Source organism: Rattus norvegicus, chromosome 9, assembly GCF_021556685.1.
Source record: "Rattus norvegicus strain SHRSP/BbbUtx chromosome 9, alternate assembly SHRSP_T2T, whole genome shotgun sequence".
Taxonomy (NCBI): Eukaryota; Metazoa; Chordata; class Mammalia; order Rodentia; family Muridae; genus Rattus; species Rattus norvegicus.
Window position 1 is genome coordinate 41,813,368 of NC_141542.1, and position 23,186 is coordinate 41,836,553.

Here is a 23,186-nt window from a genome sequence, read left to right on the forward strand (position 1 = left end):
CCCCAGCTTCCTGTTTCTTTCCCCCCGTCTTGACCCAGCACCCACTTCTGATTTGCTTCACCAGCTCCATCTTTCCTTTCCCTCATCATGGGACAGCACGGGTACTTTGATATCTGCAGTTTTCTAGACTCTTGTCAGTTGTGTGGTGTATCATAGCCATGATGGTCACCATAGAGTCCTAGGGGAGTAGTTCCAAAACCAATTCCAAAGTCCCCAAGAAATGTTAGTACCTCCAGTCTGCAAATACCAAAATATCCATCTCCTCAAAGTACTGTTTCCATCTGAGCGGAGAAAAAAAGAAATAAAAAGGAAAGGAAAGGACATGATTGCTCCTAGGTATGGTGTAGGGGAAGGAAGGTTTATTGTAGGTAAAAGGAAAAGGCTAGTCAGAGGCAGACATCTGGGAGAGTCCAGAGAGGACATGACCCTGAGCCTTTCGAGAGAAGTGGGAGGGGAAGAGAGAGGATAGAGGGAAGACCCAAGTGTAACAGCCAGGAGGTCAAAGGACAGAAAGGGCAGCTAACCAAAATGTCTATACAGGGAAGAACCTCCGGGAGAAAGGGTAGTGTAGCATATGTCAGCCATACCCAGGAACAGGCAGGAACTGAGGGATGCTGGGAGAACTTAGAGGCCAGGTCCCCTTTGTCCTGGATTTGAAACTTAACACCATCCCACCTTTCCTTCCCCATTTAAAACCTGTTGAGGATGTGCATGCTGGCTTTTAATCCCAGTTCTCAGGAACCATCTCTGTGAGTTCAGGTCCAGTTAACTCTACACAGCAGGTTACAGACAAACCAAGGCTACATAGTGAGACTTTATCTTAAACATCAAAAACACACAGGAAAAAAAAACAAACAAAAATAGTTTATGAATTTATACTGACAAGAGAAAGTCTAAAATCTAAAACTATTTGACAACTTCCTGCCATGTGTCCTTTCCTTTCTTCCTTTCTCCTTCCCTTCCTTCCGTGTGTGTGTGTGTGTGTGTGTGTGTGTGTGTGTGTGTGTGTGTGCGCGCGCGCGCGCGTGCGTGCTCACACACGTGCATGTGTATATGGGAGTCACATGTGTGCAGGCCTACGTGGCATGTGTGGAAAGCCAAAATGGCTGACAGAAATCCTTTTCTATGGAGCAGGAGTGCCTCAGGTTGACAGCTGCTCTGTGCAGTTCTTAGCTCACTGGTTTTCCCTCAGGTTTAGCTGGAGTCCTTCTCTGCTTCTGAGTCATCAGTAAACATGGAGTTATTCTGAGGTTCAAGACCTTGATCCCTTTGTGTGTCCCCTGCTGCGCTGTGCAGGGAGGTCGAGGGAGGCTGGATTGACCTCTGTGCCTCTCCAGTCTCTTTACTTAGGGTCTGTCAGAAGGTAGCCCTCTCCCAGAGGGTGCGTTATGATTCCACCTACATCGTCGAGTTCCATTTTGTAGGCAGAGTCACACATTTCCATCCCATGGATGGCAAACGTGATCAGCTTTCCCTGTAAATTTACCTCAAATTGAACTGGATAGAGAAAAAAAAACGTGTGTCTTAATGTCTCCTAGATGCACATCTTTGCAATTAATTTTTGCTGATTTGACTGTAAGAAAGATTGGTTCTTTCTTTTGTCTCTAGTGATTTCATGGGGACCACCCGGTCACGCTTTCTCTGCTTCATTTATTATTGGTCTGAGTGGCTGCTGGCCTCTGCTATGGTACTGTCTTTTAGCGGCTCCCAGCCAACCACCCTCCAGGCTTTTGCATGAGTGGGGTTATGTTTGCTCTGCTCTCTTGCTTCTGAATGGGAATAGCACCCTGTGGATTTACCTCTTTCTGAACATCATATGCTCCCATTGTACTTTTCCTGGAGACCTTCACTGCACCCCAGCACAACAGCCTCAAGCAGAGAGGTCTCCATATGGGGACCATATGGCGTGCTGTTGAATATTCTAAGCTGCTCCCCGTCCTGCCCAGCCCTTGGCAATGGTGTTTGACGCTGATATGGGTGATGGTAGGCATTCAGATAGATTTTTCTCCGCCTATATATAAAGGAATATTTAAATCCACACAAGATAATACGACTCTCTCATATGACAAAATTGAATCCTTTAAAAAAAAATCCTTGTCACAAACTGAAAGTTACTCCCTGAGGTAGGTCTCCTGTGATTTTCCAATTTAATAGGAAAATAAATTGATATTTAAAAAGTCTAGATAAATCAGAATTGATCTTTTGGGTTAAACCGGCATCCTTCCCTTTTGTTATTGCCAGAGAGAAAAACACTTAGTATACAGAACAGGCTGAACATAATGATGTATAATTTCTCACTTCTGAAATGCAGCTAACATGCACCAAAGATCTTCTTTATGCTTCAGCTGGTTAGCTAGGTAATTTTGGAAACGTGTGAAATATGAGAGCCATGACAAATTAAATAGATGGAATAGAGTCAATTCTTTCGGAAAACAATGCTGGTAGCATTTAGTCTAACTGAATTTGATGATGATTTTTGTGATCTTTATAAATGTCTAGTGGCTCCTTTATAAGGGAAGAGGCATCGGCTTGAATTATTTGGTGTCTGTTTCTCCCTGGACTCTCACGCCAATATTGCCATGGCGAGCTTGAGGTTGGTGCTTGCTTGCCGGATTCTCCTGGTATGAGAGAATTTAGCCATTTTTAAATTTAGGATGTGTAGGCTGATGTCATTATGCAGGTTGAAGGCAGGTACAGGATAGAACGAGGCCTGTCCTCGGACGAGAAGGAAGGATGGGAGGGAGAAAGTTTTAGAGGAGGAGGAGACTGGAGTGAGAGAAGGGAGGAGCCAAGAGAACATGGCAGAGGATGTTAAGATTTCTCTCTGCACATCTACAGGTTGTTAGGAATATTCTTAAGGTATGGATGTGTACAGGGTTTTATGTGTCTAGATGAGCAAACAGAATCTTATCTAGGTGAGCAATTATATCCTATCAATAGAATCAGAGGTTATTATGTTGTGTGTTCTTTCATGTGGCGATTTAATTGAGTTCAAGAGAGGGTGTGGTGGCTGGAGCAGAATTGGGATGTGTATGTATGACTGGCATGGTGGCAACCTGCCTTGGGAACTAGGTGGGTAGAGAGATTGTTGCCGGGCTCAGAGAGTAGCCATCCGCAGTGTGATATGGGATGGAGCCTAGCGGGTGAGACGCTTTGTTGACTGAGATGAAAATAACCCACAGAGGTCTTGTGGTCCTACAGTGCTGGCTGTAGTGTGGGATAAAAGAAAGCCCTACTGTAATTTTACTGCAACAGGATGTATGAGACCTTAAGCTTTTTCAGGAGTTTAAGTAAAGTTGGCGAAGACAAATACACAAACATAAACTAATTCCTGGGTCTTTGTTATATACTAGACGCACAGAGTCAGAATCGGAGGTGAAGAGGGCCAAGGAGAAAGAAGGAATACGGGGATATGGACATGGTGGTGAGAGACAGCGATGCAGCACAGACCAAAAGGGCTCGGAGGAGTTATCTGTAGTCATAGCTGGGACAGAAGCTCTGCGTCTTCTCTAAAGCCTTGGGTGGCTCTTAGAGACGCATTGGCTGATGGCTCTGAAGTTGGATGGGGAAACACAGGGCCCTGAGAGAAGCAGAGAACCTTTGAGTACATGCTCACATGTTAGCTGGCACATATTAGCCTCCATCTTCCTCGAGGTTCCTACTGATTCTCTGGTTATAAATGGAAACTCTTATCCTTACAGAGTTTGTAAATATCAGCCCCTGGGAGGAATAGTTCTATCCCCACCTCCAATGGCCACACCTGAGAGTGGTGACCTGAAAGATGCTGGAGAACAAGGCTCTATCATTTATTTAGCATGCTCTCCATTGATAGTGGCTTGCTCAGTGATTGTTAGAACGTGGCTAAGCTCCATTTTTAGCGTGGCTATTTATATCTTGATTCCTCATTTTTTACTTCTGACATAAAAATCCAGAATTTACATCAATATATGTGTGCTTGTGTGTGTGTGTGTGTGTGTGTGTGTGTGTGTGTGTGTGTGTGTGTGGTACAGAAACCACAAAAATGGCTATCAGAAAAAAAACTTGTCCTTAGCTTTTCGGTTGTAACTCCATTGGATACTGTCATGAAAATGAACGTGGTGTACTTTCCCTGTGAGGATATTTCTGTAGAAGTAAATATATTTGGAATAGCCTGGAGCTTGCAACATGGGGATGCAGAACAGAGAACCTCCTGTTTGTGCGCTAGCAGTCGAGCAAGCATCTACATGTCACAGGTCCTTCTGGTCCTACATAGACACTGACTCCTCCAGGGACATCCATTCACTAGGGCAGGCGTGGATGGCGGTGCTGAGTCATCCGTGGGCACTCAGCCACAGCCTTGCCAGGGATTTGGACGGGCTTGTGGAACAAACACCGAGGAGCTACGAAAGATGGGAGCAAAGAAGATTTGGGCAGAGAAAAATCCTTGGTTTTGACTCTTGAGATCGTTAGTCTTCCCAAGCACAGACTAGAGGCTCCATAGCCCGAACATTTGAATTTCTCCATTTGGATTTTGGAAAAGAACTACACTAATCATCCTTGATTTTGATACAGTAGCATGATTCTTTAATTTATGGGGGAATGTTGAGACTAAGTGAACCCATGAGTTAGGACCTAAGCTTTATTCTGATATTTCTTTTCCCTCATCAGTAACTATCAGTTTTTAAGATTAAAGTCTTGTTAGGCCAACACCAGAATCAGTGTGTGTGTGTGTGTGTGTATATACATATATATATATATACACACAATTTTTAAAAATTAAACTTATTCGTTGATGATGTCATACATGTGTCTAGTGTACTACAACCACACACACGCCACACATGTTTTATCCTCCTCTCTCCTCCTCTCCCCTCCTCCGTACAAGACCCACCCCTTTCATTGTTTTCTCATTTTGTCTTTGTTTACTGACTTGATGAGTTTGACCAGACTCATCTGCTTGAACACACGTGTAATGCAGTCCCCTGAAGCATGGGCTACTTAACCACTGCCTATGCTACAGAAGACAGTGACTCTCCTTTTCCTACAATTTCTTCTTTAGTCGATGGTTCCCAAGGGAAGGGTGGGCCCATGCGCCTCTCCTGGGGTGAGTATCTGGAGAGAGGGCAGAAAACGATCTTAATTGACAGATAGAAATAAAAGAACTATTGCAGTAGTCACTTTCTGTCTAGATGTACATCCTCATGGGGCACTGCCTCTGGGGCTTCCAAGTCCCTCATGGGGTTAAGGACCAATGTATTACTCCCAATGCTTAACCTGACAGGTTGTTAATATAAAAATTATTGAAAAGTACTTAAGAGCATTGAGTTTCAATCACCCATAAGTCACTTGAAACGGCTATAATGAAATTATAGCCCACAGTCAGAGACTGTTGTAATGTGGTAACCTTTAGGGAAATCGAAAATCCTGAAGGTTTATGGCTCTTGACACCTTGTCCAACCTTCAAATATAGGCCAGAATAATATAAACTTACCCAGGGCATTTAGAACCATGAATTTATTAAAATGGAGCTGCTAGGACAGTTTAAAGGAAAATGAACTCAAACCAGTCCTTGCTGCTTTAGGATGCACCTCAAAGAAAAGGTGATTGTTTATCTCCTTGCGTTCTACTGAGCTGAACACATTAGGCACATGACAGGCACTAGTCGGATTGCATGAAACTATGCTGAGTTCTCAAGGAAAGAAGTAAAAGTCACACAGCTCCTTTTCTCAGAAGCTTCGGGTTTCAAGTAGAATAGAAATGTGAAGACTTAGATTTCAAATAATAAAATCTGAAATGGTCCCACGGAACATAACTGTTACCAGAGCTTCATAGGGAGTCACACCTTTCAAAGTCTGCAAGTCCTTGGAGACATATTTAGACCTAGAATGAGGGAAACAAGAAGTTTTATCTCAGAGAGTTTAAAAATGTCTACCATCTGTGTCTTCTTGAAGTTGTGGTAAACGTTTAAAGGCAAGCATCTCTGCCCTGTGTTTCCCTTTTATGATTGTCGGAGGTAAGCAGTCATTTGCCAGCTGCTTCTTGAAGGCGTCTGTAGACCCGGGAGCTTACCCAGACACTGTGGCATGCTCAATGAGTGGGTTTGGAATACCCTGAGAACACGTCTAAGCGGGAGCATAAAACGCGTATATATGAATGAGCATAATGTGAAACTGGATGTGACTTCCATGCTGAAAATCAGGAGCATCACTGTGTGCACAGGCAGGGAATATTTCCAGTGTTCCTGCCTGGCGTCCAGCAAATAGCACGAGCTTGTTCCATGAACAGTGCACAGAGGGATTGGTTAGACTTTGACGGGATGGTTTGAGCCTTCAGTTGGAGTGAAGGCAGATTTTGGCAACACCTATATTTTAACAAAATCCTGGATGAATATGTTTCTTTCTTCCATATAATCATGAAGCAGTTGACTCTGGCCTGAACATTCAGCTGACGACAACATGTGTGTTTTTACAGGGCAGCAGAGGCCCGGTAGGACCAGAAGGCTCTCCAGGCATACCAGGGAAACTGGTAAGTGAAGCTTCCAATCTCTACATGTTTGCTTCCTGAAAAGCAGTTGTGTGTTTTGTTTTGTTTTTTTAAACAGGAAAGGAGAGAAAAAATTGCAAAAGATCATCTAATTAACTGTATATGGTTTTCTACATTGTTGTTGGATGAGTATGTGAAACTGTAAATGCGGAATTTCAAATCGTATCTCTGATCATCGCCATGAGTGATTTTAATCTGTGTGGCTTGTAGAATGCATTTGAGAACCCAGAGAGGTATGAAGTGTCGTGGCTGGCATCTGCCTCTTAGTGGAATGGAAGGGAACTGTGCATGAATGCTGGCCTTTGCTCCTTGTGCAGCTCCTGTTTACACAGCAGGAGAAGCACCAGCACGCTGCCCGGCATTGGCTGAAAGAGCTCACTGTTGCTGAGTTGTGCTGAGGGAATTCAGAGGTGGGGTGGAAGGTGGGAGGCCATCAGCCCCTCTTCTCCTGGGATGCAGGAGTGGGGCAGCACTAAACCAAACACACATTAACTTTACACATGAGTTGATACCCCAGGGCCCCATCTGGCTTGTCAGCTTTGAGCATCGAGGACACAGGAACTCTGAAGATTTTCTGTTTGTTTTCCAGGGACCTCTTGGCAGCCCTGGCCTTCCTGGCTTGCCTGGGCCCCCTGGACTTCCTGGAATGAAAGGAGACAGGGTAAGATCTCCAGCGCTCTTCATGGTTTTGTGGGTTTTTCCCCCCTTTTAAATGTGGAATTCTGACTCCTTCTTTGTTGAGAAATCAAGGTTGCTTTACCCAGTGAAGACTTTCTCTACCGATTATCATGAAGAAATATGGTGAAAGATGTGCTAAATTACTAAGAGTTGAATTCAAAACAAAAATTTCCGGAAGGAAGAAAAATAAAGGCTAAGGAGGGGGAAAAGTATCAGTTGCAGTTACAGTTTTTATTTAGTTCTAATTTTCTATTCCTAGCAGTGACAGTTCATTCATACGGATATGACTAGAGAATGTTCTCATATTACCAGAGATTTGGGGAACAATTGTGACACTGTGACGGGACCAGGTCTCCTCTGGTCCTCAATTAAGTGGTGAGAATTAGGGAGCTCTCGCCTATCCCGTTATTGGTCAGCTCGTTCAAGGACATTGGCAACTCTGAAATGATGCACAGAACTCCAAACGCTGAAACACATTACATTTTATTCATTCCAGGGTGTATTTGGTGAACCAGGTCCCAAGGGCGAACAGGTAAGCGTTACATGTGGTTAGAGGTGTTGGGAAGATGCCACTTGAGGAGCACGGGGCTGGCTGGCTTGAGGGTGTGGTGTGATGAAAGCTCACAGCTGTTCTCAGAGTGCTTTACGGTGGCTAACAACCATGGTGGAGTTTGGTGTGCAGCCAGACTGTTTCCAGACACTGCGGCTAACGGCTGTGTCCTGGACTATACAGTGCTCTCCCTTTGAAGGGGGCAGCCCCTGTCTCTCTAGCTTGCTGAATTTTATTCAGATGACACAGACTTTCGAAGCCACAGAAGAGCTAATCTAATCAAGATGCCTTTTGATCAAGACCTCAGCAAATAAAAATGTATGAATGGAGTCTGCCTGTGTCTGGATTCCTCCTCCTACTGCAGAATGCCACTTTCAAGGGTTATTGGATTTTTAAATTGCTAGGTAGAATTGTTAATCTAATTAAATGATTCAACCTCAATTAGTTGAAACCTGCCTGGTCTTACTCTGGCTTCTCAAGTCTCCTCTTTTCGGTTAGGATTAGGCCGTGGTCATGGAAGTGAGGGCTCCTGCATGCTCCTTGGGGGATTTGGGTGCTTATAGACACTTATCAGTGCTGATTGGTTACCGTTGAACCCTGAATGGAGAACTAGAAATCACATGTCACTTTATCTTAAATTTTTAGGGTGCCTCTGGTGAAGAAGGTGAAGCAGGAGTAAGGGGTGACCTTGTAAGGCTTGTTTTTTTTTAAATCTGCTAATATAAAACTTTAAACATTTTGAAAAAATGTGACTCTTCTCTCTGACATTTTTCTTTATCTTAAAGGCTAAGGAGGCTTTCTTCTGTTCTTATCTAGTGATTCCCAATACTGAAGGCAAGGCCTAAGCAGGAAACTTCTGTAGCTTTAAACTTCTGTAGGATTCCCTCAGAGCTGATTCATTCTCCTGTGGTCTTCTATTGAGAAATTTAAGCTCTTGATATAACAGGACAATAGGAATATGGCCCAGCAGGGAAACAACATTGAAGTCTTTTTTAGAGTCAGGGAGCTGTGGTTCATAAATATGACTGAGGGCATTCTCTTTGCCCTGAAAATGTCTGAAGGAATGACCTCCATGTCCAGAGGAGGGGGACCCCTGAGTCTCCAGGAAAGGGAGCAAGAAGCCCAGAGCTTACTGTCGGTCTGCGGACCCGCTGGCTGGGTCTGTAAACTCATCACAGTGACTTTGTCAGGAATGACCAGACCTGACATAGAAATGTATGTTTGAGTCCTTTTGCAGCCAGAAAGGTCTTTCCTATGAAATAACCTTAGAGTGCTTTAAGAGCAGAAAAACAATATGCTAATATTTATTCAGACTTGCAGGGTTTAGAATAAATATAGATAAAATGTCTGAACTGGGCAAAATTTACAGATTTCCCACCCTCTCCCCACCCAAATTTCTGAGGTTATTGCTGTTTTAGTTTCTGGAGAGGCTGCTCATTTTATGAGCTAAGGGGGAGTTTTAAAATTTAAATCAGTCCTGTCTTGTAGTGGAGATATGCTAACTCAAATGCTAACACTTGAGCTGAACTCATCCAAAATTAATGACGGGAAGATCTCCTGGCGGGCCTGTCTGTTTGTTTGTTTAAAGCCCGAAAGCAGGCATATTTTGTTTGGTAGGTTTTAGGGAATGAGTTAAAAAAAATTAAAGATACAAAAGTGAAATTTCAATTGGTATTTCTAAATGTCTATTGCGTTGAGTAAGAAAAAGCTATTTTATTTTGTTTTAGTCTTTATTTTATTATGTACAGGATTTCATTCTCCGTGCTGTGCCCTGTAGATCTGGGTGAACCCCACAGAGCCCTGATTGTAGCCTATTAATTAATGGATCAGTTAACCAAGAACGGGAGTGGGGGGGCTCACTGAGACAGGAACACAGAGTTGGGAAGCTGAACTGGAATGAGGACCCACATTTTTGAGTCAAACACAGTTTCTGCAGCTCTGCACTCTATCTGTCCATGGTTCTCTGTATTTTTTAGCAGTGCAACACCATTGGAAAAATGTTTTAGGGAACCATGTAAAGTAAATATATTGTACTAATATAATTTTGTTCTCCTGATTTAGGGAGATATGGGACAACCTGGCCCAAAGGGATCAGTAAGTATGATGAACAATAACAGTACCAAAAAATAAAATAAAAAGCATCCATAAAACTGTAGGAAAATGATTATATAAAATTAGACCCTTGAAGGAATTCAAGGAAATGCATGTGTAAATAAAGATGTAAATAATAGGTTTGTCCAGTAGGAAGAGAATCCCCAACGGTGTAAATGGGTCTAGCTTTTGAAGTAACCGCTTTAAAGAAAGGTTTTTGTTTCAATATTATAAATGGCTCAGTGAATGTTGCGTAACGATGCTCTGACATCCTGCCCGAGTGGACCATCTCAAAGAGCGGTCACGTGCTCTGCAGCTAGGAGAGTAAGTGGATTTCCTTGGCAGGTATGCAACTGCAAAATATTTCAGTAACTCTCTTGATCTGTGTTTTCTAGTTGAGGGAAGAGAGAGAGAGAGAGAGAGAGAGAGAGAGAGAGAGAGAGAGAGAGAGAGAGAGAGAGCACGGAAGACAATATAACAGAATCCTCAGGACCATAAAACGACGAGCTTCTTCGGTTTTGTTATTTCACAGAGACTAAACCTATGTCCTTGATGTAGATGAGTTCAGAATTACAGACCTAATCCATAGGAAACCAGAAGCATCTTGCTTACGTGTGTACACCAACACAATTAGGAACCCGGAATTTAGCCAGAAAAGGTGAAGCTCAGATGGTCCTCCCAAAGGCTTCTAGTGAGTTCTTCAAATCTTCCTATTCCTAGAATGTTGCGAATGTCTGTCTTTATCCAACAAACGATCTCCACAGCAGCTAATATAACCTTACTAAATAAAAAGACCCACCATATTCCTCCTTCCCTTTGAATACTTAAAGGATAACTTTTAAAAAGAAGTGACAACTGTAGAATAAAATCAGGCTTTCAGCAGAGTAGACCAAATTTGGCTGGAAGAGTACTTGGTTCACCCATTTTGTCTCCTGGATAGCTGGAACTTTCCATTTAGGGGACTTTACATACTGTGTCATTTAACACTTTAGGGCAGGCTTTCTTTGTCCCTTGTGAGAATTACTTCCTCCTACTTATGCATCTAACTGGTCCTCTACCTTCTCTTTGGCACCCACTCAAACCTGGCTTCTGTGCCCAGATGTAGGCTGTCTGTAGGCTGGGTGACACTAGCACCCGTATGTGTTCGCAGTGTGTTAACTTCTCCGCCTTTACGCATCAAGTCTCAAGCAGTGTTTGTGTCAAAGAGTACTTGAAAGGAATGGTTTAAAGTTGCACCAAATATGAAGAATAAGCCCTAATGTGTTTGGTGAGGGAAATCATATGTCACTATCTGGATGAATTCGACAATGTTCAAGGGAAAGAATTCAAATTGTGAAAGAAAAATTGATTGTAGAGTAGTGACATTCTAATTTGGAAATATTAGGAGTTAGCTGCTAATTCATTAATTCTCTTCCACCTCCCACTGATGTGACCTGTTGCCCGAATGATGCTGAGAAAATTGAACTGTACTCTCCCAGCATCAAGGAAAGTATTAACTAACACAAGAGCTTTCATTGATTCGTCTCGTGTCAGCACAGATGAACTTGCTTGGTGGGAAGTGTCTGGAGCTCGATGTTTGTTCCAGGGAGTATCCTTCACTGAAGAACTCTTTCTCAGAGATCTGGGGTCCTATGGCATTCTGATCTTTTCATCCAAGAGGAACTGTGTTTTCATATAATGGCAGTGTTAACCATTGGCACGGAGAAGGCATAATTCAATGTGGCCACTACTTGGGCTAATTTCTCAGTTCATTTGGGTGCCTCTTTGGGTTGTTTGAGAAGTCGTTAGAGTTTCTCACTGTGGGAACCTGACATTTCCCAACGATGTGAGTGTTTCCTGAGCTCTCTTGTTGATGCTGCTTTCCAGGAAGTCTTTCAAGCTGTAATTTCTCTATAGAAGCAATCTTGTCAAGCCGACTTGGATGAATATCATTTTTTTTCATCTTAAAGCAAGATTGAGAAAGCTTTCAGAGCCTTGTGTGGCCACATGTGGAGGGAATCATCGCTTTACGTCTTCCATTGGGCTGAGAACATTTGAATATTAGAAAGAGGTAGCTTTATACAGACAGATGATGCACAGGAGGAGAAGAGGCAGGAAAAAGCCTCCCCATGAACATTCTACATTCAAGAGAGACTACCATCCCCCAACTTCCTTCTGTCCTTGTACATTCTTATTCTGAGCAACAATACATTGTAGCTGCTTTGCAATAAATTCTAACAAATTCTAGTCTCACAAAAGAGTGAATTAATGCAGTCTCCTTTAAAAGCAGTTATTATATATGACTTTAAAAGTGCTTTCAGTGGCCTGCTTTCAGGGAAAGAAAACATCTAGTTCATCCTGTGGGCATGCTTTCGTGCTGAGGAAGCAAGTGGTTTATTGGTTAACTTCTTTAATATTTAGGTTTTAATTCCCTTTATTACTTTAAACTGTGAATTGCATTGGAATTCTCACATTGGAATTCTAAGTGACTGGTGACTGGTTCAATGGTAATGTGGGTTAACACTCGAGGTAACTTCTGAACAAACACCACTGAGGGATATAAATTGTATGAGTCCTATAATTCCACCTAAACATTTATATTGACAGTGCTAATGTCTAGTCCTGTTTCAATAGCGTACTGTTTGTTCTAGGTGGGTAACCCTGGGGAGCCCGGCCTGAGGGGACCTGAAGGAATCAGAGGGCTTCCTGGAGTGGAAGGACCAAGAGGACCACCTGGACCCCGAGGTGTGCAAGGAGAACAGGGTGCCACTGGACTGCCTGGTATCCAGGGACCTCCGGTGAGTGGGTGAACACATCCTATAGTTTCCTATTGGTAGCTCTGTCCATCTCAGGCAAGCGGTAAACCATATCATCATCCGAGCCACCCGGTTTTCTGTGATGTCTGCCCTTAGAGTTCAGCAATGTCCTCTTTATCCTTGCAAGTATAACCTGCCTTTGTCTCATCCCAGGGCAGAGCGCCGACGGACCAGCACATCAAGCAGGTTTGCATGAGAGTTGTGCAAGGTAAATAAATCACAGGGGTTTAAACATTCCCCCGGGTCTGCTCTTGCCTTTTAAGCTTTTGTTTCTGTAAGTGTGCAAGGGTAAGTGACAGTCGCTTTAAAGGCGGGAGATGTTGAGTGCTGCTAATACCAGTTCTGTTCCGCACAAGTGTTGATGCCTTCAGCCTTACAATAAAAAACTACATTTCTGCCTTAGCCTTCTAACCGCTATCCATCCAAGCTCCATCTCTGTGTCTTACCCAACAGGGAGGGTAGCTTGCAGAAGAATAAAATGCATATGCACACACCATAGTTTTTTCTTTGCAACACAAATTCTCAGGTGTCCCCCGCCTCCTTAAGTTGTTACCGTTTAGTGTGTATCTGGCATGGTCCTCAGGTCCCTCCAAATCACGAGAGAATGAAGTGACAGCCACACTCCCACACACCCGAGAGTTGATAGCCATTCTCACACACCCGAGAGTGGTGTGAAGACAGTATTTATACCCATGTAGTAGGTGTGTTTAAAATGCGAATGCTTCACTCCTTCTTTAAAAGGAGAACCAGAATACCCTTGGCAGGGAATAGGGAGGCAAAGTTTAGAACAGAGGCAGAAGGAACACCCATTCAGAGCCTGCCCCACATGTGGCCCATACATATACAGCCACCAAACTAGATAAGATGGATGAAGCAAAGAAGTGCAGGCCGACAGGAACCAGATATAGATCTCTCCTGAGAGACACAGCCAGAATACAGCAAATACATAGGCAAATGCCAGCAGCAAACCACTGAACCGAGAACAGGACCCCCGTTGAAGGAATCAGAGAAAGGACTGGAAGAGCTTGAAGGGGCTCGAGACCCCATATGTACAACAATGCCAAGCAACCAGAGCTTTCAGGGACTAAGCCACTACCCAAAGACTATACATGGACTGACCCTGGGCTCCAACCTCATAGGTAGCAATGAATAGCCTAGTAAGAGCACCAGTGGAAGGAGAAGCCCTTGTTCCTGCCAAGACTGAACCCCCAGTGAATGTGATTGTTGGGGAAGGGCCGTAATGGGGGGAGGATGGGGAGGGGAAGCCTATACTGAAGGGGAATGTTGGCCTGGAAACCGGGAAGGGGAATATCAATCAAAATGTAAATAAGAAATACTCAAGTTAATAAAGATTAAAAAAAAAAGAAAAAAAAAAGTAACAAGTAGTTTTCTAGAACCGATGACATTTCCTCTTATTTGTTAATCTTTACCCAAGTTTATCTACAGCTATGGAAATCCTCATTCGTTTCACAGTTTGCTTAGGTATAAAACCACACAGAAAATGAATGTGCACAAATTATCCCCAAACTGAGGAGACAATATAACATGTCACCCTCCATAGGAAACCCTCTGATGACGGTACAACCGCACCTTGAAGAAATGCTTGTCTTTCATTTACCAATAGACAGTCCTGTCGGTCTAGTAGACTTGTAGAGTTTTCTAGAACCCGGTGAGCATAAAATGAATGTTTCTATATTCAGACAGTATAAATCTCTTCATTGCCCACACTTTATTTTGGCTCTCTATTTGAGTTCTAAGCATTACTAACATGTCTGCAAATTTGTAATTTTTTGTTTATTAAGTTAAGGAATTCAAAGTAGTCATATTTAAATAAATCTCTAACTGTTGGATAGGAGTTTGTTTTCCATTCAGGTTCCCTTTCATACCCCAAAATTTTAAAAACAATGTTGCACTAGGGGCCTCAGAGCATCTGAAAGGAATGGATTTTCTTGCTTTAGCAGCTGATTCTGAATGTATGTAAGAAGACCCCAGAGTTACTAAGTTTTTAAGACAAACTGTGAGCATTCCCAAGGAAGGTCATTTTTAATGATTGTTATCTGCTGCAAGCAGGAAAATAAACTGGAGGGAAGGATTTATTACAAGCCATGAATTCTCATGATATTTCAGGCTATGGAATTGCTTTGAACTAAAGAGGCTTTTAGTTCTGATACTTGGTCAAGGAGTGTCTGAATCTTAATTTCGAATGATGCTTTGGGCTTTGAAAAAGTCCAAGACAATGCTTCCACCTATCATAAGAAACTCATTTCCTTCGAATCCTATGGGTTTCACCTAGTACCAGATAGGATGGGGGGGGCACTCCCAAGTTTCTGGACCACCACTCGTCTCAAAGTCCTGGAGTTTAACCTTCACCCCACTGTGCCTCAAAACAGCAGGGCCAGATAGATCCAGGGCAAGCTCAGAAAAGACAATGCAAGGAAGCTTCCTGTTCGGCAGTCTGTGGAAAAACACTAAACTCGTTTCTTTCTTGGTGCCACCTTGACACAAAGGCCACTGGGAATGTCATTTTCTTCTTCATCCAAGCCACTGCTGTGTTTGTGAGTTATGGCTTTTGTTAATTGTCTTGCAGAGCATTTTGCAGAAATGGCAGCTAGCCTCAAGAGACCAGACACAGGAGCTTCTGGTCTTCCTGGGAGGCCTGGTCCCCCAGGGCCTCCCGGCCCTCCAGGAGAGAATGGTTTCCCTGGTCAGATGGGAATCCGTGGCCTTCCAGGCATTAAGGGTCCCCCTGGTGCTCTTGGCTTAAGGGGACCTAAAGGTAAGGTTTTTTTTATTTTTATTTTTATTTTTATTATGTGTATGTGTGTATGCATGCGAGGTTCCCAGGGAGGCCAGCAGAGAGCATCAATCCCCGGCTGGAACTGGAGTTGTGCATAACTTTATGAGTGATAGAAACTAAACTCAGGTCTTTCGCAACAGAGTATACTCTTTTTAACCACGTAACCGTCTCTCTGGCCCAAAGGTAAGCTATCAGGTACAAGACGCACACATTGCTGGTTTTCTTTAGTTGTGTGATCTGCACCCAAGCTCACAGAATCGTGGAAAATTCTGAGACTCTAAAATTATTGTAGGGATTTTTTTTTTTTTAAACAGCAGTTAAAGACGTTTGTGTCTATGAAACTAGTGCAGATCAAGGACGAGTGGCTGCTCCCAGTGTCAGGGATTAGCCCTGCCCTCCTCTTCTTTCAAGGTTAGCATCATAGCTTTAATTTTGATGGCTGTTTATTCTCAGCCCCAGGGGGCAATCTAACTTAACTCCTTCTTTCATTTGGGAGTCTGTCCTCTTTCACTTAAAGCAAGTCAAGTGCTGTATGCAGGGAAGTTTGCAAGACCAAAATGAGACACAGGTTTGTGAGTGTGCATGTAAGACATTCTGCAGAACTGACTGGGTCCCTCAGACGGCATTTGCCAGGTGAGTGTGCCAGCAGAGGTATGATATGCACCCAGGATAATTTATGGAGAATTAAGGAAAGTGAGGGGTTTCTATGTTGTTATAAGTTACTGACAGCTCTCTGGGGACCTTTAGAAGGATGTGACAAAAAAACAAGGACCCCTCCACATTATTTTAAACATTGTGGTGTTCCAATTAGGGATAAATATTACGGAATGAATGGTCAGAGGTCAAGCCAGCTGTCTCTTCGAATCTATAAATGAGTTGCCTGTGGATGGCTAACTACACCCTCAGTTGGAACAATTTACTTAATTACTTTTTTTTTTTTTGGCATGTGCAGAGTTGCGTGTTAAAAATGGGCTCTAATTGGGAGTCTTGCAAGGCTGGGGAGACGAACGGGAGAGGGAAGGGGGTTGTCAGGAAGTGTCACGTGTTCATTCATCTTTGTCCTTTTAAGCTACTAGTTAAAAACTCTGTGCCAGATGACCCAATGAGTCGTCCTGACACGCTGAAAACCATGCTTAAGAAAATGCACTGCTTCGGGTGGGTTAATGAGTTGGTTAGACATGTTGCGCCCCTACCAGGGTCATTAATGCAGCATTCCCTGCATGTCAAGAATAGCAGTGTGAAAGGCTCCTGGTGCCTCTTCAATGTCTCCCGGTCTCTGCCCAGACACACTGAATCAGAAACTCAAAGTGGGGCTTAGTGATTGGGTTCAAAAGGTTCCTCCATGTGGTCAAGGAAATCGCATCCCTGTTTTCCTCGGGAAATCAGTATTTGGTTCAGATCTCGACTTTGTGCTAGCAAGCAAAGCCCGCTCCAGGCAGCTTGAAGGTCTTGCTGACCTGAAAGTCTGTGGGGCCACCTCTTTCAGCCTTGGCTGCACAAGGAATCACCCTGAGAGTTTTACGAGCAATCCAGTTAATGGACCCCACGTCCAGAGTTTTAGAATCAATTGGTCTAGGCTTTGGGGGCTTACAATGCCCCCTAGGGGGTTTTAGCATGTACCCAGGATTGTAACAGGATTCTAGCAGAAGAACCTCATCTAAGAAAAGTGTATTTAGGACCCAGAAGAGACCTCGAGCATGAGATTCATTCATTAACCTCAGCGTTTCCTCCTGGTTCTTCTTCAGTATCCATAGCACAATCTATCCTCTATGCAGATGGGCCCCACCCCTTTTCCTCAGTGGAGTAATTTAAATCAACATTTTCAAATGGTCTCATGAAGGTTTCATACTTCTGAAACCTGGATGGAGGCAGGCAGGGTAACTAGATTTTATCAATTAACACTACAACCAATCTAGAAACACACAATGCTAGGTAACTGACCTTGGCTATATCCTACCACATACAGGGCAATAATTATTAACGAAAACATTGCTTTTCACCATTTGGAAGTTTGCAGCTCAAAATTTCCCCCAAGGGAACACATTCTACCCTGTGGAAATTTAAACTTTGAGTCGTTAAAGAACGGATGTAGTTCAGTATGGCTGGCCTCTTTCCCCCTACTATTACCTGATAAAAAGATGAGGCTCACTCTATCCTATAGCTACCATGAGCCTTGTCTCAGAAAAATAAGACTTGCTAAGAACTACAAAGTTCAGGCTCCGTCTTAATCATTGTTTTCCTCCTGACACTGCTTTGGACAACAGTAGAACTTTTGGATAAGCTCTGTGTTGTGCTGTGACCCGGCACCAAAACCATCTCGCACCCATCCCCACCCGCGCATGCGCACAAATGTAGAGAGGCAGCTCAGTCCCCTTAGGTGGCGGCTTAGCCCCCAAGAATAGTTCTCCCTGACACCATAATATGTGTAATTGCACACATGCAGAGACCAGGGTCCGTGTTGCATGAACTCTGTGGTGGGGCAGAACTCACGAGGGAGACGGCAGAGTGGCTCTGTGCTCACTGGACTTAGCGTTTTATTAGCAGTTCAGGCCGTGAGACTTATTTTTAAATGTTTGTGGTTGGGATTAATTTTAAACTCCTTTGAGTAAGGCCGTGCATTTTTAGACACTTTAGTGTGAGTCAAACAGATGTGAGACGGGATGGAAATGAAGGTGTGAGAAAATACGTGTTATAACTGACTCAATTTTTTCCCCATATTAATCGGCTCTTAGGGGAGCACAGCATCAGTTACAGCTTGTGAAAAATAAAAATCAAATAAATAATATCCAGAGAGCCATGAGAATGCTCCATGTGTGTGCACATGTATGCATATATACATTTTATATTATACATAGTAAATTGATATAATATATAATTTATATGTGAATGCTTTGCAACATTCCCTGTTCTGCAGTCGCTGATGCCCCAAGTTCAATCAACTGTCTCAAAGCTGCTTTTGAGCGTTTATTTGGTTGCAACCTCTGAGCCAGAGGTGAGGGACACTTGTGATAGCGCACTTTAAATTTTTTAAAATTAGTTTAGTTTTGATTATACCACATTTACCTTGCCCCAAAATTAAGTGTGGGAAAGGCACTTAGTAAAGAGTTTCTCTCAAAAGTTCCCTATATGCTTCCTTTTCTTTTCTTATGGAAAAGAAACCCACTGGCTTCCTACAGACCCAGCATGCAGTGCTATATAAATCTGGGGACATGTGCTCCCTTGTGACCTCTTATGAACTGAACCACATTGTTCTTCAGTAAGCAATTTGGACCTGGTTTGTTTTTCACTTGACAGTGTGTCCAGGAGATCATTCCAAAGAGCTGCGGGTGATTTTCCCAGCGGTGTAACAGTCTATTCTATGGTAGAGACTCACTGTTTCCCTTTGGAGATCCTTTTGACTGTTTCTAGTCTTGTTGCTGTAGCAAGGTGGGGGGGGGGGGGGGCACAGCAGCAGCCGACACATTTCATCTTGATACAAAATATCAACACAGACTTCATTTCTACTTCTAATTCCATCTCCTGTCCAAAATGTTCTATTGTTTTGAGAGTGAATTTCTGGAAGTAGAATTCCTGGAACTTCCGCTTGTAATTTGGTCACTATTGTCATATCCCCTCCAAGGAGGTGAAGCCAATGTGCACTTTCCTTCACAGTATAGAGTTCTGTATTTTTCTACAGACTTGATATGTTTAATAGAAGCATGGAACTCACGCTAATTTTATAGGCTAAGAGTCTTTGTTCTCTTTTAATTTTGTGTTTATTTGTGAAAGCAAACCCAGTTGCCCCCTCATCTACGTAACAGCCATTTTTGTTTCTTTTTCATGATGATCTCATCATGTAGCTTGTTCGTTTTTTTTAAAAACTTATTTTTGTTTTGTGTGTGTGTGTGTGTGTGTGTGTGTGTGTGTGTGTCTACTTATGTGTATGTGTATCATGTACCTGCAGGTGCCCATGGGGGCCAGGCAGGGTGCTGGATCTCCAGGAAATGGAGGCACAGGTGAGGTACCTGATGTCGTTCTGGGAACTGAAGCTGGATCCTCTGCAAGAACACAAAATGCTCTTCACCACAGAGCCATCTCCACAGTTCCTTGATTTCCTGTACTTCTAGACGTTTGATGCATTTTTAACTTAGCCTATTGCCTAATGGAGAATCCTCTATTAGGATCTAGTGTTAACTTCTTTTCCTAGTGGCCTCCCCACTTCTCCTAAACATTCAATGACTTGCCAAACATTTTTCACTTCCAGACTGCCACCTCTGGGGCTAGAGAGATGGCTCAGAGGTGAAGTTCGTCAGCTGTTCTTGCAGAGGACCAAAGCTCAGTTCCCAGTCCCCACATCAGGAAGATCGTGTGCACCTGTAACTCCAGCTCCAGGGGATTCCATACCATCTTCTGGTGTTTGCAGGCAGCCTGCATACACATGCACATGCATACACAAAGAAACACACATAAAACATGGTAAAATAAATATCAAAATAAACGATGCCCCCTTGGTGATAAGCCAATGTCTCGTGCATATTTGGCCCTATTTGGACTTTTCTGCTTCATGGGTGAGTACCACACCATTGTAATAGGTTTGGTAACTGGTAGGATTAATTCCTTCATGCTACTTTACTTGGATGAGGTTTGTGACTATTCCAATGTGCTTAAAACTGGGTTTGTAATCAATATTTAGCTTAGGGAGAAATGACAGCTTATTTATTCGAATGCCATCTTGCCGCAGAACAGTTTTTCAAGTCTTGGTATCCACCAGGGAGGTTCAATTTCTTTCATGTTTTACTGGTTCATTTCTATTAAGACCACATCTAGTTGTTTGGCATTTTAATTGCTACTGTAAGTAGTTATGGCCGTGTCTCATAACTGCTAGCTACTTGTGTGTATGAATCCAACTGATTTATGTATATTAATTTTGTACCCTGCTAGATGAATGAATTCACTTATTGTTTGTAGTAGCTTTTTAAAAATTGATTCTTGTCTTTAAAATATGTGCTTCTATTACCTGAAGATAGAAACAGTTTTAATTTCTCGAAGCAAATGATGTATGGTAGTGATAAGAGAACATTCTTCTTACTCTTCCTGGGGCAGAGCCATTGTCAAGGGTTATGCTTCCGGGCTGAGAAAGATTTTATCCTGTTGAGGAAGGATCCATTGACTCTTACCTTATTGTGTGTTTCACTGAAAATGCATATCCAGTTTTGAGAAATGTCATTTCAGTGGGCACAGATCAATGTTTTGATTTTTTTCCTCCTCCTCCTCTTCCTTCTCCTCCTCCTCTCCCTCCTCCTCTTCCTCCTCCTCTCCCTCCTCCACCTCTCCCTCCTCCACCTCTTCCTCCTCTTCCTCTTCCTCCTCTCCTCTTCCTCTTCCTCTTCCTTCTCCTCCTCCTCCTCTTCTTCCTCCTCCTCTTTGTCCTCCTCCTCTTTGTCCTCCTCCTCTTTGTCCTCCTCCTCTTTGTCCTCCTCTTCCTTGTCCTCCTCCTCCTCTTTGTCCTCTTCCTCCTCCTCCTCTTTGTCCTCCTCCTCTTTGTCCTCCTCCTCTTTGTCCTCCTCTTCCTCCTCCTCTTCCTCCTCCTCCTCTTCCTCCTCCTCTTCCTCCTCCTCCTCTTCCTCCTCCTCCTCCTCTTCCTTCTCCTCCTCCTCTTCTTCCTCCTCTTTGTCCTCCTCCTCCTCCTCTTCCTCCTCCTCATCCTCCCTGCTTCTCCCCCTCCTCTTCTTCCATTTTTTCTTGGGTCTGTCGAGAAGATTTTGGCCTTGCTGTGCATCTATTACAGTCTGGCTTCCAGCAGTTTCATGAGTTGGTGTTTTCTTTAAAGTTTAAAATACAGAACTTTGTCAATACATAGAAAGTGTAACATTTCTCTATTGTGATGCAGGTGACTTGGGAGAAAAAGGAGAACGTGGTCCTCCAGGAAGAGGTCCTAAGGGTTTGCCTGGAGCTATCGGTCTCCCAGGTAAGAGGGTTGTGCGGTAGAATGGGGGAGGGGAGGAAGAGATGGGGTCGAGGGTAGAGCGTAAGCTGAATAGCATTTTGAAGGAGGCATGGGCTCAGTCACTTAAGCTTATCATGGGCTTATGAGCTGGCTTTAATGAAGAGTTCAATGATTTTTGTAAATCAAATCTGTATTCACTGTGAGCAGCTAGATGTCAAAGCTTGAAATATTAAGCTCTTTTTCTTCTTTTTTTCTTTTTTTTTTTTTTTTTTTTCCGGAGCTGGGGACCGAACCCAGGGCCTTGCTAGGGCCTTGCTCCTGCTAGGCAAGCGCTCTACCGCTGAGCTAAATCCCCAACCCCGAAATATTAAGCTCTTAAAGCTACGATTTAAGGAAAATATCCAGGCAAATACCACTTGTTACAAAATTTTCAATGAGTAAAATTAGACTCCTGCCTAGCCCAGGTAATCATTTCTTGTTATTTTATTGCAATTATTAACCATTATTATTAGTTTGAGGTTCTGGGGATGAAGCCTAGGGCCGGCATATACTACCATATTGCAACCCTAGACCAGACTATTTTTACAAAAAGCCATAGTACTTGTAAAAGAAATCCAAGTTTTTAGTTACTCGTGTGCTACAAGGAGTAGCTGAAATTTCATTTTAAAAGCTCTCCTGTTAAATACCCAGACCCTCCCAAAATCCACTCTGCCCAAAACAAACATTGAAGAAATTTGTCTCACAGCCACATAGAGCTCCACACAGGCGGGGATCACAGCTGTGTGGGCTAAGGGACAGAGGGGCTTCTGTAAGGAGCAGGGTCCTCTCACTGAGCATTCTGTGTCTTCTTTATCCAAGGGCTGCCCTGTTGCTGGGGTCTGGCCAGAAATGTACTCACTGGCTGAAGAAATGACTTATAATTCCAACCGCTGAAGTAGCACTATGGGGCTGAAGGCTGGGTATCTCAGTGTTGGGTGGGATGTGCAAGTTGCCCCCTTATTGTGGCTAAAACTATGGCTATAGGAGTGTGAGGGGGTGCTGAGGACTCTAGTTGACTCTAACTGGGACAGTTAAGGACAAATAGGCAGTAGAGAGTGACAAGAAAGTAGAGTGTTTCTTGTTTCAATCATGGATTTGGAAGTTTTGGTCTAGGGAAATTTAGAAGAAGAAATTACCATTTTATAATTCTGCCAGAGGTTACATATTTAATCATGGCTATAATTATATAATTATAGCTCCAAATAACAAAATCCTTACTTTTCAATTATCTGTTTCATTGCCCTTGGGGATTGTTTTCTTATTAAAATTTGGGAAGACGACTACATTCCGAGAGAGCTCAAACACTGTCATTCCTAAAGTGGGATCCATGGGCCTGTCGAGATATTTTTATGATTTAATATTTTTTGTGTGATTGGAGAAAAGAAGAGCTAGCTGGATTTCAAATGATCAAAAGAAGATTTTTAGCACATAATGAAAATCTGGATTCATTTGACAGATGTTTTGGAGAGAGGAGAATAGTTCTCACCAAGATCCTTCTTCCCTTTAACAGTGGGCGTCATTGGGGGCTTGAGGCGGGACTCACTCTTAAGACCCGCCCTCTTTCCTTTGATTGATGCCCCGCCACCCCCGCCCTTCCCTTGGCTGCCTTTATGCTTTTTTACCTACTGCTCTCTCCTTACACCGGCCATTTCTCCTTTGCTTCCTTTTCTCACACTGATTCTTAGCCGTCTCCGTCTATCTGCATCTCAGCTTTCTTTGTTAAATTGATGGGATAATGACATCATTTGGTGCAAACGCTGAGCTTCGGATTATTTTTCAAAAATACAG

General features: G+C 43.2%; 1 protein-coding gene across 2 annotated transcripts in view; it reads left to right on the top strand.

Moving 5' to 3' along the window:
- Positions 1-23,186, top strand: part of Col9a1 (collagen type IX alpha 1 chain) — an 82,836-nt gene that overhangs the window by 53,460 nt on the left and 6,190 nt on the right. For both annotated transcript variants that reach the window (NM_001100842.1, XM_087565641.1), the window contains 9 exon segments: positions 6,451-6,504; positions 7,112-7,183; positions 7,697-7,732; positions 8,396-8,440; positions 9,812-9,844; positions 12,472-12,618; positions 12,790-12,844; positions 15,224-15,412; positions 21,303-21,380. In NM_001100842.1, coding sequence (NP_001094312.1) covers positions 6,451-6,504; positions 7,112-7,183; positions 7,697-7,732; positions 8,396-8,440; positions 9,812-9,844; positions 12,472-12,618; positions 12,790-12,844; positions 15,224-15,412; positions 21,303-21,380 — 709 coding nt within the window.